The 19478-nt window shown below is 35.6% G+C and overlaps 2 protein-coding genes across 2 annotated transcripts; both read left to right on the forward strand.

The window, feature by feature from the left end:
• The first annotated feature begins 3646 nt into the window (after positions 1–3646).
• LOC131310799 (uncharacterized) lies at positions 3647–5892 on the forward strand. Its single transcript, XM_058338006.1, has 2 exons — positions 3647–5695; positions 5783–5892. Exon 1 carries the CDS (start codon positions 3989–3991, stop codon positions 5069–5071), a length of 1083 nt encoding a protein of 360 aa, XP_058193989.1. The 5' UTR covers positions 3647–3988; the 3' UTR covers positions 5072–5695; positions 5783–5892.
• A 109-nt stretch (positions 5893–6001) lies between these two features.
• On the forward strand, positions 6002–8579 carry LOC131310801 (uncharacterized). The gene is made up of 9 exons (XM_058338007.1): positions 6002–6081; positions 6173–6208; positions 6300–6335; positions 6434–6648; positions 6733–6906; positions 6996–7248; positions 7333–7428; positions 7520–7616; positions 8537–8579. The coding sequence occupies exons 4-6, from the start codon at positions 6506–6508 to the stop codon at positions 6997–6999; spliced, it is 321 nt and encodes a 106-aa protein (XP_058193990.1). The 5' UTR covers positions 6002–6081; positions 6173–6208; positions 6300–6335; positions 6434–6505; the 3' UTR covers positions 7000–7248; positions 7333–7428; positions 7520–7616; positions 8537–8579.
• The last annotated feature ends 10899 nt before the right edge of the window (positions 8580–19478 follow it).

Here is a 19478-nt window from a genome sequence, read left to right on the forward strand (position 1 = left end):
GTTACATTCTCTTTGATGAGGCATTCTTAGGTTAACTGACATTTAATAGCCTTAGAGCATCTCCAACAGCCTCAAGTTGTTTCTAGGCAAATACCTCGAAAACTAGTTTAGCTAGCCACCAAATGGTTGAGGTGCCAAATATACCAAATAGCCAAGGCAATTGGGCTATGCAAAGAGAACACAGTACCTGCCAGACCTTGGCAAAATCCACAACCTCATCAGAATCAGACCTCGTCGAAGAATCAATAATTAGGCCTCAATTTACCGAACAGTGCCCTCGCCGAAAATTGATTTACGGAATGGAGCCCTTGCCGGAAAAATCAATTTGTACCTTTTCAGAAAATTGCACCAGATCATAGAAGAAGGAAAGAAAGGGAGGGATAGCCTTTTTTACCTTTGTCAGAGCCAAACGACGACAACGTCGATAATGCACAGACCTGGTTGTTGTGAAGGCAAGGGGCAAGAGAGAGAAGGAAAATTGCTGGGAGTGAGTGCTACAGTAGCATGTCAGGACCAGCGAGCAACTATGGCAACATGCCAAATTGACGATCATCATGAAGCGAGGCTGATGTGTTTGTGTTTTGAGCAGTTTTGCTCTGCAAAACCTCTGAACGCCTCAAGTGTCGAGGCTGTTGGATATGCTCTTATAAGATATACTAATACATTAATTCATACTAATATTACACGCTATTTGTTTAGATCTAGTACTCCAAACCTATGTGCTTATAATATACTTCATCCATTCCTAAATGAGAGTCCTTTTTGACATACGTGCCGCTTACAAATCCCCTGTATTTCACAATTTATGATGTTTTAAATAATTTAAAAGTTTTTGTGTAATAAAACTGATTGAGATCTATCAAATAAAATACATGTTGTATATATATAATAATAAAAATATTATAAATTGCAAAATATAGACATATTTTTAGAGCTTCGTAATAGTGAAAGTGAACTCCCAATCCCATTTAGAAACGCAGGGAGGGAGTACTTATGATTGGAATGCCTACCTAATGGGGAGCAATTTTGAATTTGGATAATGTGCTTTTCGCAATATGTCTTTTGTTGATGCTTGTACGTCACTAAAAAATTGGATCTGTTTGACCTTCTCGTAATAACTACTTTATACTTGCATTAGGTTTTTCTATATTTTAAGGTCTTAGCTTTGAAACCTACAGGGTGTTATTAACTTTTATAGAGCTAGGCCATACAAGTCTTTAGCTCGGCACAATCAGGTTCTTTGCCAGTGAGTGGTAGAATTAGCCCAAAAAATTAATTGAGGTACGTGCACGTAAACTGACACGAGCACTTAGAGTTATAAACAAATACCATCAACATATTGGATGTATACTGACATAATTACTCTTGGCGACATCGATTCAGCGTCAGCAACTTTTTTGGTTTACTTCTAAAATAATGAGCAGTTGATCCACCATGCATGCTTTTTGTTCGTTCCAAAGTGTAATTTAAAGTAACACCAACTAACAAACATTTTGCCACCTTTTATATTCAATATTTTTTACATAGATCGATGTCCCCATTTACTCACCAATTCAATACTTTAAGGATGCTTTTTAAAATTAAATTCATTTTGAAAAGCCACAGCAGAAAAAGAGTCCGACTATGGATACGCCATTTGTTGTACACCAAATGTACACTGCGTTCGGAGTTCCACAAAAAGATTGGAGCTACTTAATTTTTTAAAAATATTTTCTTAAAGATTCTTGTAAAAATCAGCTTAGTCATATATCGGTTAACGCTTTATCAGTTATTTGCTCAATTTTTTAACAAAAAATTGAGCAAAGAATTAATCAAGCTCTCACCGATTTCCGACTAACTAACCCAATTTTTTGTAGACACTACTAGAATAATAGTTAAAGACCACACTCAAAAGTTTAAAACGATCACAGCTTTAATGAAAGTGTGATGAAGAAATATGGAATGAAATTTTCATATCACTTTACTAATGAAACCGTGATAAAAAATAGTTTTTATCACAGTTTTGATAGAACTGTGATTGTAAGTTCTTGTTTTAATCACATTTGGTCTTGAAGCGTGATGAAATATGCTCGCTTGTTTAACTACGTTTTGGTAAAAGCACGATTGAATAAGTTCATTGTTCGTTTCAATCACATTTTGTGTTGAACCGTGATAAAATATACTCACTTATTTAACTAGTTTTCATAAAAGCGTGATAGAATAATTTTGCTATTCATTTTTTTTTTAATCAGATTTTGCTATTCATTTCAATCACGTTTTGTTTTAAGTGTGATAATATTGTAGGTTGGGAAGAGGCTTGTGAAGGGCACTGAATAATCTCTCTCTATATATCGATCTGCAGCAGAGCAAGCCCTAGCAAAATCGTTCCCTCCCCACGTAGATCAACCATCGTTGCAGCTCTCACCTGGTATGTTCCTCTCTCTCTCTCTCTCTCTCTCTCTCTCTCTCTCTCTCTAGAGAGAGAGAGAGAGAGAGAGAGCCGATCCTCTCTCCCCCTTTCTTCGACAGAGACGTCGGCAAGGGAAGGGGACCTTGGAGAAAACGGCGTGGGGGATTAGCCGTAACCTCTTGTTGACCTCGTCGCCGAAGATTTTGGATTTTTTTCCATCCCCAAAGCACCAAACAACTCACCTACAGAACCTATTTTTTGTCTTTCCTGGAAATAATTTTTTTTTACCCAACAGATAAAATTTTCCAAAGCTTTGGGCACTATTTTGATCAATGTTTTTGCACACCTGGCTAAAACCTTTTTCTGAATTGATAAAGAAGGGTTAGCCTCCAAATTAAAGGAGTGCACACCCTTAATTCCTGTATATTCATGTATTGCATGATCTTCGGCTATGTTTTTTAATCATGAATTGATGGGGTGTAATAGAGTAATATAGTTGAAGAATTCCTTTATTGCATGACCTTAGGTCTGTATTTGACTTTTGTATTTTTCCTTTTGCAAGGGTTACGTGAGGACAGAGCTCCATTCAATCCAAAAGCTTACATTTTTGCTACTTGGTAAGTTCGATTACTTATTTTTCCCTGTTTTGTACATTTGCTTGTTGAGTTTTGGTTGAAATCTCTCCCGCATGTGTAAGAGGAATGAGATTGTGCTGTTTGTTGATATTCTGATAATAACAAAAACAAGATTATGCAATTTGGTTTATACTGATCTATAGCGTTTTCATACCTTTTGTCTTTGGTATTCTAGAATTCACTTAAAATGGATAAATCCTGGATGCTCAAAGATCGTAGATCAAAAGATTATGAGGATGGGGTTGAACAATTTTTGAATTTTGCTGTGATATATGCGAGGGATCTTCAATCCATCCGATGTCCAAGTAGAGTATGTGGAAACTTGAAAAGCCAAGCTGTTGAAGAGATTAGAAATCATCTCTTTTTCCATGGTATTGATCAAAGCTATCAAACATGGATATGGGACGGAGAAGCAGCCACTAGAAAGGCACCGCCGTCTGGATATGCAGAAGATACTTTCCATCGGCAAGTTGACTCATCCCCCTCAAATGATGTGGCAGAAAGAATTGAAATGGTTGAAGCCGCATATAATCATTGCACGGCTGATCCGAATGAGTTCAGAAAAATGCATGAATGCAGAGAAACCCTTATATCCCAGATGTTCAGATAACACAAATTATCTGCTTTGGTCACAGCGTTCAACTTCAAAGCTCGGCATCAGTTGTCTAATACGGCTTTCGATGAACTGTTAAAGATTTTGGGACAATTGCTCCCAAAAAAAAATGAAATGCCGTCATCGATGTATGAGGCATCGAAGACCATGGATACATTAGGGATGGAATATGAGAAAATACATGCATGTCCTTCAGACTGCATACTCTATCGGAAGGAGTACAAAGATGTAACTACATGTCCTACATGAAAAAGGTCAAGATGGAAGTTAAAGAAAAATTCAACTGAAGTAAGAGAATGTGTCCCAGCAAAAGTTGTATGGTATTTTCCACTGATCCCGAGGTTCCTAAGGATGTATCAGTTACCAGAAACAGCAAAGAACTTAGCATGGCATGCTAATGAAAGAGAGTCCGATGGAAAACTACGTCACCCAGCAAACTCCCCAGCATGGAAGTTAGTAGACCACATGTGGCCAGATTTTGGTGCAGAGCCAAGAAACCTTCGGCTAGCTATTTCTGCCGATGGTATAAACCCACATAGTTCTCTTAGCAGTCGGTATAGTTGTTGGCCAGTTGTAATGGTTAACTATAATCTTCCACCATGGTTGTGCATGAAGAGGAAATTCATGATGTTAACTTTGTTGATATCAGGTCCACAACAACCTGGTAATGACATCGATGTTTTTTTAGCACCTCTAATTGATGATTTGAAACTATTATGGGATGTAGGGGTTGAGGCTTACGATGCTTACCGACAACAACATTTCAATTTGAGGGTTGTACTGCTTTGGACAATTAATGATTTTCCTGCATATGGAAATTTGAGTGGTTGCAAGGTTAAAGGGTATGGTGCGTGTCCAATTTGCAGCGAAGGAACTTGCTCTCGTAGATTAAAACATGGTAAGAAGAATATTTATGTGGGACATAGAAAATTTCTTCCAATAAACCATTCATATCGAAGGTTAAAGAAGGCATTTGATGGCAAACAGGAGTTGGGATTGGCTCCATCGCCATTAAGTGGAGAGGAGGTATTAAGAAAGGTGCAAGGCATTAAACTCATATGGGGAAAGAAAAAAAAAACAAATCAGCAGGTGTTGGTCATAAAAGTTGTTGGAAGAAGAAGTCCATATTCTTTGATCTTGAGTATTGGAAGTACTTGCTTATCCGACACATATTGGATGTTATGCACATTGAGAAGAATGTGTGTGAGAGTATCATTGGTACGTTGTTTAACATTCCGGGCAAAACAAAGAATGGAATTAATGCTCGTCTTGATCTTGTGGAGAAGGGTTTACGACAAGAGTTGGCACCACAGATTGGAGAGAAGCGGACACACTTGCCGCCAGCATGCTATACACTATCAAATGTGGAGAAAAGAAGACTTTGCACAACACTGTCGGAGCTCAAGGTCCCCGAAGGATATTCTTCAAATTTAAGAAATTGCGTCAATATGGATGATTTGAAACTCTATGGCATGAAGTCACATGATTGTCACGTACTAATGCAACAGTATTGCCTGTGGCAATACGTTCTGTGTTGCCTAAAGAAGTGAGATATGCCACTACAAGATTATGCTTCTTTTTCAATGCTATCTGTGACAAGGTTGTTGATGTGGCAAAGTTGGACAAAATTCAATCCGATATACTAATCACATTGTGTTTGCTTGAAAAGTACTTTCCACCATCCTTCTTTGATATCATGATTCATTTGACAGTGCATCTTGTTAGAAAAGTACGACTATGTGGACCTGTTCATTTTCGATGGATGTACCCATTTGAGAGGTTCATGAAAGTTTTAAAGGGTTGTGTTCGTAATCGTAATTGTCCAGAGGGTTGTATGGCTGAAAGTTACATTGCAGAAGAAGCAGTTGAGTTTTGCGCAGATAACTTATCTAGAGTCGATCCAATTGGAGTTCCTGTTGCTAGGAACATGACTTCTGATGGTTTGGAAATCGAAAGGCCCTTACCAGGTGGTTATGTTGTTGCCGTCGGTCATGAAGAATTGGAATAAGCATATCGTTATGTGTTAGAAAACAGCAGTGAAGTTGAACCTTACATTGTGTAAGAGCACCCAACTCTCTAATTTTTCGATCTATATTATTTTATACTAGTTGGAGCGTTTTCTTAATACACCTAACCATTTTGTAGGGAGCATATGGCTTAGTTGAAGGTACAATATCCTCGCCAAGCAAAAAGTCCAAAATGGTTACAAGTTGAACACAATAGAACATTCATAGATTGGATACATTATAAGGTAATATGGCAAACAAATATGCTTCTTTTTTTTTTCCCTTATAGATAGCGTAAACTTTTTTTTGTGATAGGCTAGATATGATAAACTTTACTTGGCTAACTAGTAATCTATTCCAGGAGATGCGACTAGTGTAGGCGAGGCAGTGGGGTATGAATTGGCCTGGCCCAAAAATCTTGTGTTGGTTAACGATGAGGTAATTCTTTTTATTATTATCTTTTTTTTAACATATGCTTACCTTTGGTTTGTGAGAAATCCTTCTCTCTCTTTTTTTTTGTTTTGTTTAGGGAGCTTCAAAACATCTGCCAAAACAAGCCAACAAGGTATAATCTCCAATCTGGAAAGCTTTATCATGATTTCCTTGATGTGAATGATGCATAACATATGTCTGGTTATGGGAATTTTCTAATTCAGAGGGCTCCGGAGCATGTTCAAGTGAGTGCCAATGAGGTAAACATATCATGTCTTACATTTTAATGGGGTAAACATTTTGTTTCCATACTTATGTTTAACTTCTACTTATGTACTCTGAAAAATTTGCAACGTAGGCAACTTCAAAAAATGTTGATTCGGACAAGTATTTGGAGTCTATTCAGCTTTTTGCTTCATATGCTGCGATTATGGAGTATGAAGATACCATGCTCATTATACTAGAGAAGGGCATATTTGGTGTCGAGCTTGAGTTTTCACTTACAAGAGAAGACATGGAGTTCATTTGTCAATTTAAAGAATTATCTATCTCATGCATAATGTTGTATATCAAGTATGCGTACATAAGTACTTTGATGACTGAACTCTAGGATTTTACACTTCAGATGTTTATATCAATTGTTTCTTTCTCTGTCAGTTATCTTCATGTGGCTATGAAGGAAACCTATTTGGATACTAGATTTCTATTCTTTAACCCCTCCATCATCAGTGGAAAATTCAAGGCTGGGGAAGTCTCAAAAGCAACGATGCTGTCAAATAGACTACAGGAAGCCAAGGCTGGCCAACTAGTTTTTGTTCCTTACAATTTGGAGTTAGTATTTGTTCTGTTTGTTATTCCATGAATAGTTTGATTATATGAGTGCCATACTTGTGCTCAACCTTTGTCTTGATTAATTTTAGGTAACATTGGATGTTGGCTGTCATTGACTTGTCTTCTGCTATAATATATTACTTTGACTCAATTTATAGTAAGATCAATGTTAACCTTCAACTCATCATAGAAACGTAAGTTATTTGACTTCTTACAATCTACTAAGATTTTTGTTTCTTCGACTGATTATAATAAGAAAAAATTTCTTCATGAAGTGCACTCAAAATTTATGATTCCAGCAAAGGAAACAGAAGGAGAAATCCTGGTTGGAAAGTCGTTAAGGTAGCAATTTTGAATCTTTTGCTACTATTTTCTTGGTAAGTGTGAGTCGTGTCCTTATTAATTTCTCTTTATGCTTTCTTGTAGTGCTCGTAACAACCAACTGAGGTGGAATGTGGATTTTACTTGATGAGGTTCATGAAAGATGTGATAAAAGACCCAAGCATCTTAAGCAATCGGGATGTGAGTTTCTTTTTTCCCCCTTTACTGCATGCTTTTACTCTATCTGTAGTAGGATAATTTTTCCTCACTTTGTCATATCATTTTCTTGTAGTTTGGCGGGAAAATGATTTACACGAAGACCGAAATTGATGAAACACGTGTTGAATGGATAAACTGCGTCTTCAGCAGGTCGCAATCAGCTCGTTCACGTAAGTTAATTGGTCTTTTTCATAGGACTTGCCCCCCACTAGACCTAAACTCTAATTGGGAGTTCTAATGTAATGGAAAGTGAAAGTGAAAAGAGAAATTTATGCTGAATAGTATGATGGTACATGGCTCTAAATTCAAAAAAAGAAATGTGCGCGATATTTGTTTTAGTTGTAACTAATTGCACTGGATGATCAATGCATGAAATGTAATTTAATGTTTTGGCTCTAAGCCTCCTGGGGAAAAAAGGGGCAAGAAGCCTAAGAAGAAATGATTAGATCTGCCTTTTGGAACATAAGGGGTTTGAATGGTCTCCTGAAACAAAACCAGGTGAGGAAATGAGTATATGAGAATCAATTATCTTTGTTGGCTTGGTTGAGACAACAGTTAGGCTAAATAATTTGGATGCAACCATGAGTCATTGTCTCCCTTCTCAGGGGAGTTTTATTCATAGTGTTGGTTCTGGTGTTGTTGCTAGAGTTGTTGATTAGAATGCCTCCTGTTTTAATGTGACTCCTATGTTGGTGGATAGCCAGTGTATCAACGCTAGGGTTGAGCAGCTTCAATCTTCAGTTTATTTCTATATTTCAGTAGTATATGGTGGTAATAGTGTTCCTGATAGAAGATTACTTTGGGGTGTTTTGAGGTCCTTATATGGGATTATTGGCGGTAACCTCTGATGAGCGGAACTTTGTAAAGTAAAAGGGGGGGCCACCCATGTAGATTGTATAGATTAATGCGGCTATAGAACAATATCAACTATGAAGACTTCAAGATACTTTTTACTCGAGTGTGTTGTGGTTTCTCAAGGCTTCTGTAATTTGTATTCTGTTTTCTTTTACATACAATTTCTGTAATTATAATGCATAGAAGATATAATAATAGTTATGCTTTGTCGAATTAATCCTGCATTAATATGCAGGATAGATTTTGTTGGTGTTGCTGCAGTATGGTGATGTTTATTGGTCTCAGAAATTCTAACACTAGCATTTTATGTATTTGTTTCAGTTCATATGCTGGACGGTGCAATGTTTTCTGGACCGATCGACGAAGATCATATTGGTTGAGTTGTTTTGAAGAGATTTTTGTTTTTTAATTTCATGTTTTTGTAGTCCCCTAGTACGATGTTTAGGTATTATAACTCATTAGCTACTGGTATCTATTTTAATAGTTCTTATTGTCAAAGATTGATTGAGAAATTTGGGTTTAATTAATGTCTTTTTTATCTACTTGTTATTGTTTTTTAATTGGGGAGCTGACAAATATTTTTTTTCTTTCTTTTGGCATAAAATTATTAATGTTGAATGTGGAAGATTATGGCAATATGCATAATCTACCATTAAACCACGGTTTTCACTTAAAAACGTAATCTTTTACGTGAGAACAACAACGGTTTTTCATAAAACCCGTTCTCTTCACTTGACTATTAACCATGTTTTTATGTCATAACCGTGATCTTATAACATATTTAACAACGGTTTTAGGTTCAAACCATATTGTTATAGTTAATTTAATTACGGTTTTTCAAGCAAACCGTAATGGTATAATATTTTTAACCACGGTTTTAATAGAAAATCGTGCTTATTTGATTGAAAATGATCACAGTAAATAAGATACAATCACGATTTGAGTAAAAACTGTGATTAGTTCATTCAAAATGATCACGGTTTTATGAGATACAATCACGGTTTGAGTAAAAACTGTGATTAGTTCATTCAAAATGATTACGGTTTTATGAGAATACTGAGATGTTTAATTGCAAACAATCACAGTTCTTACCTATCAAGCATGGTTTTTTATTAGCTTGTATCACAGGTTATAACCGTGTTTAAAAGTAGGAGACTTTTAATAATGGCTCGATAGACCACGGTTTTATAACCGTGATTAAAATCAATAGATCACGGCTAATAACTGTGATCATTAAGCATTATTGTAGTAGTGAGAGATCCTTAAAAGATTATCTTAATTAAGTAGCACCGATCATTTGATGGGTCCCACAAAATGCAGTGTACATTTGATGTACAACAAATGATGTACGCATAGTTTTATTGCAAAAACGAATAGAGAACCGCCCCAACATTTCAAAATTATCCAGAATGGATTTTTGAAAAAAAAGAATGCGGGACGGTGAGAATAATTTTTTAGTTCTTTTTATTTTTTTTTGCTCAGCTAATTTTTTAGTTCTATAATTCTTTAAACTATGGTCTATGGGGAATCTTTTTTGAATCGTAAGCCTAAAAAAACCAACGAATCACACACTAAGCATAGCAATTCTATCAAACAGTCAATCGAATTTTTATTCAATTGGTTCCATTAATCGTAGTCATGTTTTGCCTTATCCTAAACCAAGTTGAAAATGAAGCTAAACCAGTTCGAATTATCTTTGACCCAAAAATTGAAACAAAAAATTAATAAAACCAAACCTTTTTTTCTGGGTAAGAATAAAATCGAATTGAATCAAAGTAGCTTAAAGTTTGTTAAGATTAGCTAGCGATAACTCGTTCTAATTAAGCTTTGTATATATATCATTATTTGTCCAGAGCGATTAACTTAAAGGCCCCTCATATCTACAAATTTTCTTACAAAATGTAGGGGTCAGTGTTTGGGTTGTTTCAATAGGTGAAGGCACCCTAAAGCAACCCAATTTAGTTTATTTCGGAGTTTCTAAACTAAGAATCACAATGATTGTCCAACTTACCTTGAGGGTAAAAAATCCTACCTTAAACCTACTAAACCTAGCTGAAATTATACTCCCTAATTAGATATAGTTTAAAATAATGGCTTATCAAGAACACAAGTTACCATGCAGTAACAAAGTTGCACATTGTCTAGCTTTTAATGGTCTTAGAGCATCCACAATGGAATTGTTGGGAAATTGAATCCCCAAGACCCAATAATGACGCGTACAGATTAGACAACAAAAGTTGTAAAACCCTACAAAGCGGAATTAGGGTTCTACCTCAACTCCCTGCGACACGAATGTTGGTTGAACTTGTTATAGCACGTCTTGCTATAAACCACAAATACTGCTCGACCGTACCTTACGATCTTCTATCGTATTCCCTGCACGTTTAGAATATATACGAACCAAGTGTGGACTCTTTCGTGATCTGTTTGTTCTCTCTAAGTCTGTCTCTATTTACTGAATAATAGAAAAACATCAATCTGACCTACAGAGCATAACGTGTATATACAGGGCTACGATAGGGACCTAAGGAGTAATAAGTTTGGGCTCCCAATGTAAATAAGAAAAACTAATCTTGCCAGGATTCTATTTCTTATTTCACTAATTATAATTCACCCCACTACAGAATTATAATTGCACTCCCGTCCTTATCTCAATTATATTACGAGCTCCATGATATTAAACACTTATTAATCTCCCTACGTTAAGATTACAGATACCCGTTGATTAAATTAAATTACTAACAATCTCCCACTTAATCAACATCTTAACTTGAGACTATCCGCTTAACTTATTCGATATGTCGGATACAAATATCCACCTGCAGGGTTTAACATAATCGAAACTTACAAGCTTACTCAAGGGGTATCATCAATCCCTACTGGGACGTGGATTCCATCAATAATTAATAGTTGTCATATACATAATGTTGCTACCCAACTCACCGAGACTATTGACTGTATAAAAATCTCACTCTTTAATGAATCAAAGTCAACAACATTAAATATATACCTCTAATAATTATCTTTAGATTAAGAGAATAAGTATTCATAATAACCATGAGATTCCAATTGTCTTATAAAGTTAGTATAAATACAATTACCTCAATGCGGTCCCGTTCAATACACACAAAGTGTACTAGTACAATGAGTTAGAACTAGACCATTCCCTGTAGTCAAGACAGACCTACTAAACATTGTACTACAGTCCTACCGATGGTGTGTCCAGTTCCATCTAAGACTGTGAATCATAGCTTATATTTCACAAGAACCGATGATCTGATCTTCTGTGTGTAAGCCGAATTCTACACACCGAATTGTCTACTTTGTAAAATAAAAGACACACATGCACAATATACAATAATATTATACAATCATTGCCCATAAAAGATTCTCATCAAAAAGGGGTAAAACTAATTAATACATAACAATATTAATTCATCATATAAAAGCATAACTTTTACATAACTTCCTAACAAACTCCCACTCAGACTCAAAGTCACGCTGCCACACATCTCACTCATATTTCCTCTACGTGACTATTAAAAGTCTTAGCCTGTAAGCTGTTCGTAAAAGGATATGCTTGGTTATTTACTGATGCAATCTACATCACCTCACTGAATGATCTCTCGAATCAAGTGATACTTACGCTCGACGTGTTTTCTTTCTTATGAATCAATGGCTCCTTAGAGTTAGCAATTGCACCACTATTGTCACAATAGATGTAATAACTAATTGCACTAAAGGAATCACTTCTAGATCCATCAAGAAATTTCTAAGCCAAATGGCCTCTTTGATTGCTTAAGAAGCAACCACATACTCGGCTTCCATGGTGGAATCAATCAATGCACGATTGTTTGATACTCCTCCAACTTATGGCTCTACCTTCTAGGTGAACACATATCTCGAGGTATACTTTTGGAATCCTTATCTGACACAAAGTTTTAGTCTGTGTACCCATAAGGTATCAGACTATCTGACTGGTACACCAACATATAATCTTTAATATGTTTCACTCCAGTCTAATGCTTTTGCCCTAGATTAGACTGAAATTTACTAAACCATGCTAACAGCAAAGCAAATATCAAGTCTAGTACAGAGCATAGCATACATGAGGCTTCCTACTGCCAAGGCATAAGGAACTGCCTTCATCTTCTCCACCTCCTCAGGTGTCTTACGACACTGATCCTTGAATAGGTTGATTCCATGTCTAAAAAAGGAGGAACCCTTTCTTGGAATCTTGCATGCTAAAATGAGCAAGGATCTCATCGACATAAGTAGCTTACGATAAGCCCAACATCCTATACTTGTGATCTCACATAAGCTTAATCTCAAGGATGTGACCGGCTTCTCCCAAGTCCTTCATATCGAACTGGCTAGATAGTCACACATTTACCGAAGACAATATTCTCACATCGTGTTCGATTAGCAGAATATCATCTACATATAGTACCATGAATACCACCACTTTTTCGTTGCGCTTCTTGGACACACATGACTCATCCGGACATTGATCAAAACCAAAAAAACTTGATTTGCTTGATCAAAATGGATGTTCCAAAATCTAGATGCTTGCTTGAGTCCACAAATAGACTCTATAAGCTTACATAACATGTGCTCTTGACCCTTTGCTATGTATCTATCTAGTTCCATTATCTAGATACATTCCTAATGGGTTTAATCCTTTTGGGTGGTTCTACAAGATCTCAGACCTCATTAGAGTACATAGACTCCATCTCTGATTTCATAGTCTTTTGTCAAAATTTCGGATCTTTATTTTCTAGTTCCTCATTGTAATTGCAGGGTTCAACATATTGTTCTTCAGGTATCATATCATAAGATTCTCCCAAGAACGTATACCGATTGGGTGGGACAACAACCCCTCCCACTACGATGAGGTACCAGTGTGTCAACAACTCTTTCTTGCAGTATAACCTCCTGTACTATTGGTGTTGAAGAAATCTTTGTCGGTCCCTCTCCTTTTAATTAATCTAGAACAATCTTACTTCTAAGCTTGTGGTCTATTACATAGTCCTCTTCTAAGAACCGGGCATTAGTGCTAACAATGACATTTTTATCCGTAGGACTATAAAACAGTCCACCTTTCGTTCCTCTAGGGTACCCCGCAAACAAGCAAACTTCTGTCCTCGATTCCAATTTATCTGCGTTCCCATTCAACACATGTGCTGGACAACCCCAAACCCGAACATGCTGCAGACTAGGTTTGCGCCCAGTCCATAGTTCTGTGGGTGTAGATGGTACTGACTTAGATGGTACCAAGTTAAGAATATACGTTGTTGTTTCTAGTGCATGTCTCCAAAACGAAATTGATAAATCTGAATAACTCATCATTGATCTTACTATATCCATAAGAGTCCTATTCCTCCTATCTGCTACACCATTTTGTTGTGGCATACCTGGAGCTGACAACTGGGATGTAATCCCTTCAGCTGACAAGTAGTTCCTAAACTCTCCCAAGAGGTATTCACCACCACGATCAGATCGTAGTGTCTTGAGACATTTACCCAAACGCTTTTCCGTTTCCGCCCTATACTCCCTGAATTTCTCAAAGCATTCGGACTTACGGTGCATCAAATAAATGTATCCATACCTTGAGTAATCGTCAATAAAAGTGACAAAGAACTCAAAACCACCTCTACCTTGGACATTCATAGGCCCACACAAATCAGAGTGAACCAATTCCAACGGCTCTTTGGCTCTATATCCTTTTGCTGAAAAAGACATTTTGGTCATTTTACCTTCCAAACAAGATTCACAGACTGGAAGTTCCTTAACTTCTAATGAACATAAAGGTCCATCCTTGACCAGTTTAAGACCAGTTTAAAATCCTATTCAGATTAATATGACCAAGACATAAGTGCCAAAGATACGTTTGGTTCAATTTAGAAGGCTTTTTTTCTCTTACATGGTAAATTATTAGTGTTATTCATTTCATACAGTTGCACTGTAGGAAATATAGGATTAATAAAGTAAAGATTATTCACCAATGAACCAGAATAGATAAAACGTTTATTTAACTTAATAACCACAAAGTTACTAAAATAAACCAAATATCTATCTTTAATCAACTTAGAAACTGAAACCAAGTTTCTTCTAAGTGTGAGAACATAAAGACAATCTCTCAAAATTAAACTCTCATTGTTACTAAAATTTAAAATAGTATTTCCTACTACAACTGTTGTCACTCTCGTAGCATTACCCATGTGCAGATAAATCTCTCTATCACTGAGTCTTCTGGTTTCTTGGAACCCATGCAATAAATTGCAAACATGATTAGTGACTCTCGTATCTACATGCCAGGTACTGGTAGATAATACCATTAAACATGATTTAATGACTAGCGAAAAGATCTATCTTAATTATTCACTTTATTGAAATAGAATAGACATTCCTTGTTCTAGTGTTTTTACTGCTTGCAGTGAAAATACTTGCCCGCAGGCTTTTTCACTCTACCTTGAGGCGCATAAATTGCCTCCACAACCTTTTTTCTGAGACTTGTTCTGCTTCTTCTTGTCTTTCAGCTTAGAAGTAGAAACCTTCTCGCCACTAACACTGATGGTGGTTTCTTCACAATCAAAAGACCCTCAGCTGCTTGGAGTTCCTTAAGAAGTTTCGCAAAAGATAAATGCGTTTTGTTCGTATAATAGTTCAGGCGAAATTACTTAAAACTCTCAGATTGCAGTAAGTTAAGAACGAAATCGATCTGGGTTTCCCCATCAATTTCAGCTCCAAGGATCTCTAGGTCATTAAGAAGAGTTATCATCTTCAGAACATGATCCCTAATCGGGGTCCCTTCAACAAGGGTGATACTCACCAATTTTTATAAAATTTGGCTTCCTGTTCAGTGGCATTCTTATCAGGTCTAGGAGAGCACACCTCAGACAGCACAAATTTGTGCCCCTCAGCAGTTAACATAATATTCAAATTCCTTTTCCTATCAAGATAATTGGATCCAATAAATTTATTTTCTTTGAGAATAATGACAAGTGAATTGAAAAAGCTCATTTTTGAATATGAGAATCAAATAATATAACAATCAATTATTAAGGGCAATAAAAACTTTGAATTTCATTTTAATATTGGTTCCCTCAACCACATGTTAAAAGAAAAATATTGACAACCCTACACACCGTGAAGAGCATGCCTCGAAGGGAAGTCTTCTACTCTTTATCATTCGTGTAGATAGGCAACCTTTTAATTTTATTATCTAGACACTATACCATGCCAAGTAAAATTAAATAGCCAATATAGCTTCGGTCCTATAAATAATAATAGTGACTCAGATGATGATTATTCTGGTTTTGTTTAGTTGGAAATTAGTTTAGTTTAGTTTTGGTAGTGGGTGAAGAGAGAAATATGGTAATGATTGAAGAGAGAGGTAATGATTGGAGAGAGATAGAGAGAGGTGAGAAAGTAATAATTGAAAAAATAGAGTAATGATTGAAGAAATAAGTAGGGTAATGATTGAAAAACAAAACTAAAACAAAACAAAACAAATAACCGAACAAAGCCACTATTATTTACAGCTAAGTGTATACCATTCCCTAGCCCCATGACCCATTGTTCCGTTATAAATTACCTCAGATGGTGAAGTAATTCACACAACAATTATCATAGACCTATCCTTTAAAAAAGTCTGTACCGATCAGGCCATAATTAATTTTGCCCGATGGAAGAGAAGGTTCTAAAATCATCACACAAAATTAATTACATCATCTATATACTAGTAATGGAGACTGTGAGATTTATAAAAATAAACTCCCTCTCCCACTTAGTTATTTAAAAAAAATTTGTAAGGGTCATCAAAATTTTTGAGTTTGCAAAAAACGTGATCTAGGTCAAAGGCCATATATTACCATGTTGTCCCAATATGGTAAACTATCACATATGCAAATACTCATGGAAATATGCATAAACATAAAAAAGGAAACATAATAAAATATGCATTCAAACTATTATGGTCAAAGACGCAATCCTTGAGCAGCAAGAAATCCTTTCAAACTTGAAATCCTTAAGCAATAAGGAGTCCTTCCAAACTTGAAATCCTTCGGCTATACTTGTGTAGAAGACTTATACTTTGAATCAATCGAGGAAACCAAAATCCAACCGTGCTTAGGCAAGAAATTTCGGATTTAACATATTCCCGCGTAAACTGCACAGCCTTCAGTATTTTGGTCATATCTTCCTCATCCGACCTCCAATTGAAGTGATTCAAATTGGGTTGGATTCGAAATTCAATTATCTACAACTTTTGTGAAGAACAAATTTTCTATTTCCAACGTTTACTGGGTTGAAATAGCCCTGCAATCAGACCCTACGAATTTGAAAAAAAAATCTGTTGCAAGCCAAACAACTTGAATCTTTTGTATCTACCATTTTCGATCTCCGAATAACCGTCGAATGCTATTACAATTGAGGAAACATACAAATATCGATCTTATGCCTCCATTGGAGTTCACATGCTACGTTAATTATTACAACCACGAAAAATAATCGTGGCACCCAATAAATAACACATGTTACGTTAATTATTACAACCACGAAAAATAATCGTGGTACCCAATAAATAACAATAACCACGAAAAAATTATCGTGGGATACAATCACATAAAATCAACAAAAAATCATGTGACCATAATAGCTGGGTAAGAACGCTGCAAAATAAGGGTTAGCACAATTCTACGTTCTATCTTCTATAACCTATGAAAAACATGGTATGTTTAATCCACACGCGTGATTACAGCCTGCTCTGATACCACTGTTGAGAAACTGAATCCCCAAGACCCAGTAATGATGCGTACAGATTAGACAACAAAAATTATAAAATCTACAAAGCGGAATTAGGGTTGTACCTCAACTCCCTGCGACACGAACGCTGATTGAACTTGTTATAGCACGTCTTGCTATAAACCACAAATACTGCTTGACCGTACCTTACGATCTTCTATTGTATGCCCTGCACGTTTAGAACACGAATCAAGTGTGGACTCATTCGTGATCTATTTGCTCTCTCTAAGCCTGTCTCTATTTACTGAATAATAGAAAAACATCAATCTGACCTAGAAAGCATAACGTGTATATATAAGGCTACGATAGGGACCTAAGGAGTAATAAGTCTGGGCTCCCAATGTAAATAAGAAAACTAATCCTGCCAGGATTCAATTTCTTATTTCACTAATTATAATTCACCCCACTACAGAATTATAATTGCACTCACGTCCTTATCTCAATTATATTACGAGCTCCATGATATTAAATACTTATTAATCTCCCCATGTTAAGATTACAGATACCCGTTGATTAAATTAAATTACTAACAAATCAAAAATTAATAATCAAAAGTTGTCACATCATCTTTTGATTATGTATTTAAGGGGTTGCTAAGGTTAGTAATGTAGAGATCCACAATGGTACAATCAAAACTTGTCACATCACCATTTCAATTTATAAAAATCTAAAAATTGTGAACATAGAAAACAATTTTTTTAAAATAGGTTTCAAACTAACAAAAATAGGTTATTAGAAAAAGAGAAAATATTTTTTTGAAAACTTTGATTTAAAAAAAAAGTTTTCAGGAAAAAGTTTAAAAAAAAAACAGTTTTCGAACAAAAAAATAGTTTTTGAATTTTTTTAAAAAGAACAATTTTTGAAAAAAAAATTAATAAAAAATTATTTTTGCAAAAAAAAAAAATTAACTGTTTTGAAAAAAAAAACTGTTTTTGCAAAAAAATAGAAACTTTTTTTAAAAGTACTTTTCTTAGAAATATGTTGAAAATGTAAGAGAGATAAGGTTTTTGTGTTATGATGGTGTACTTGATTGAGAAAATATGGGGACAACTAAATTTGATTATTGAGAAAAAGTTGCTAATTTTGATTATCCAATGGTCAAAATTTGATGAGTTACTACGAGGTTGCTAAATTTGATTATTCCACTGTAAGCTTTTTTTGAGCAAATGTTAATAATTTTAACATTTTAATTTTGATTATACCACTGTGGATGTTCTTAGAACATCAATAGCAGCCTTGCTATTACCCCATTTTGCGATAGAGTAGCGAGTAAAAGGGCAGAAAGCCGAAGGGAATCAACCTCGCTTTTCATTGGTTCAAAGTAGCACATGCTACAGTCACTCGTCTCATGAGCCGAGGCACTATTCATCGGCTAACTATTTTTTTATTTTTATTTTTTTACACCACATCCACTCCAAAGAGTCGAAACAATTATTGTTCTTTTTCCACCACATCTACTATTCATAGGCTAACTATTATTTTATTGAGAAGAGAATGAGAATAAATATCAAGATTCTGTGTAATTACGTAAAAATGACCACTTAAAATAGAAAAAGTGGGTTTCAAGATTTATTTGGTCCAAAATTTGCTGAGCCCAGTAAGGATGGTCTTTGTAGGAGTTTTTTTTCTTATTCAGGTTGTATTCCGCCTGAAGTGGGAGTTTTGTTGGCTAAAGATGTAACTGGTTCCGTTTAAAAAAAAAAAAAAAAAAGAAGATGTAAGACCGACCTTGATCTTGTCAAAAAAAAAAAAAGGGAAATGACGGCCAATAACGTGTTTTGATAATTAATACCCACCGAGACATCGCTCTGAAACCATGTGTGCGAGCACATGATCACCGAAGATTAACATCATCGAGTTTTGTTAATAAAAGGTGAACCCTTCTCACTTTCCAAACCAAACCTCAAGTCTCGAGTTGAGAAGAGCAAGATTAACTTAAGTCACGAGGTGTTATTCACCCCGTTGCCAAGCCTAAGTAACTACTCGCATATACTCAAACAACTAAGCATGGTAAGAAATTGAAGCGAAAGATTTAACCGGCAAAATCGAAATCTAACTTGATTTTATAGAAGATCCAACAAGTAGCTACAACATTATCAAACGGGAAATTAACATGCAACAATTACCTTGAGTAGTTCTTGAAAAATTACAACTAAAAGCTTGAAAGTAGAGTTCTAGGAATTAAAAGACTTAAAGCTAAAATGTAACTAGCTAGATACTGTGAGAGATATTGCTATATATAGATATGAGTTTCTCTCTCTACAAATATCACAAAAGTATCTAAAAACTTGCCAAAAGTAGCAAGTATTCTATAAAAGGAAGATTGAAAAAGGTGAGAAGGAAATTTGGTAAGCTATGGGTATTAATACCTC

The sequence above is a fragment of the Rhododendron vialii genome, chromosome 12a (genome assembly GCF_030253575.1).
Source record: "Rhododendron vialii isolate Sample 1 chromosome 12a, ASM3025357v1".
Classification (NCBI taxonomy): Eukaryota; Viridiplantae; Streptophyta; class Magnoliopsida; order Ericales; family Ericaceae; genus Rhododendron; species Rhododendron vialii.

Bases quoted from the DNA above. Each gene is read 5' to 3' on its own strand.
- LOC131310799 (XM_058338006.1), top strand. From the start codon at position 3,989: ATGTATCAGTTACCAGAAACAGCAAAGAACTTAGCATGGCATGCTAAT.
- LOC131310801 (XM_058338007.1), top strand. From the start codon at position 6,506: ATGGAGTATGAAGATACCATGCTCATTATACTAGAGAAGGGCATATTT. The intron at 6,649-6,732 runs GTATGCGTACAT...TTTCTCTGTCAG, and splicing joins TGCATAATGTTGTATATCAA to TTATCTTCATGTGGCTATGA.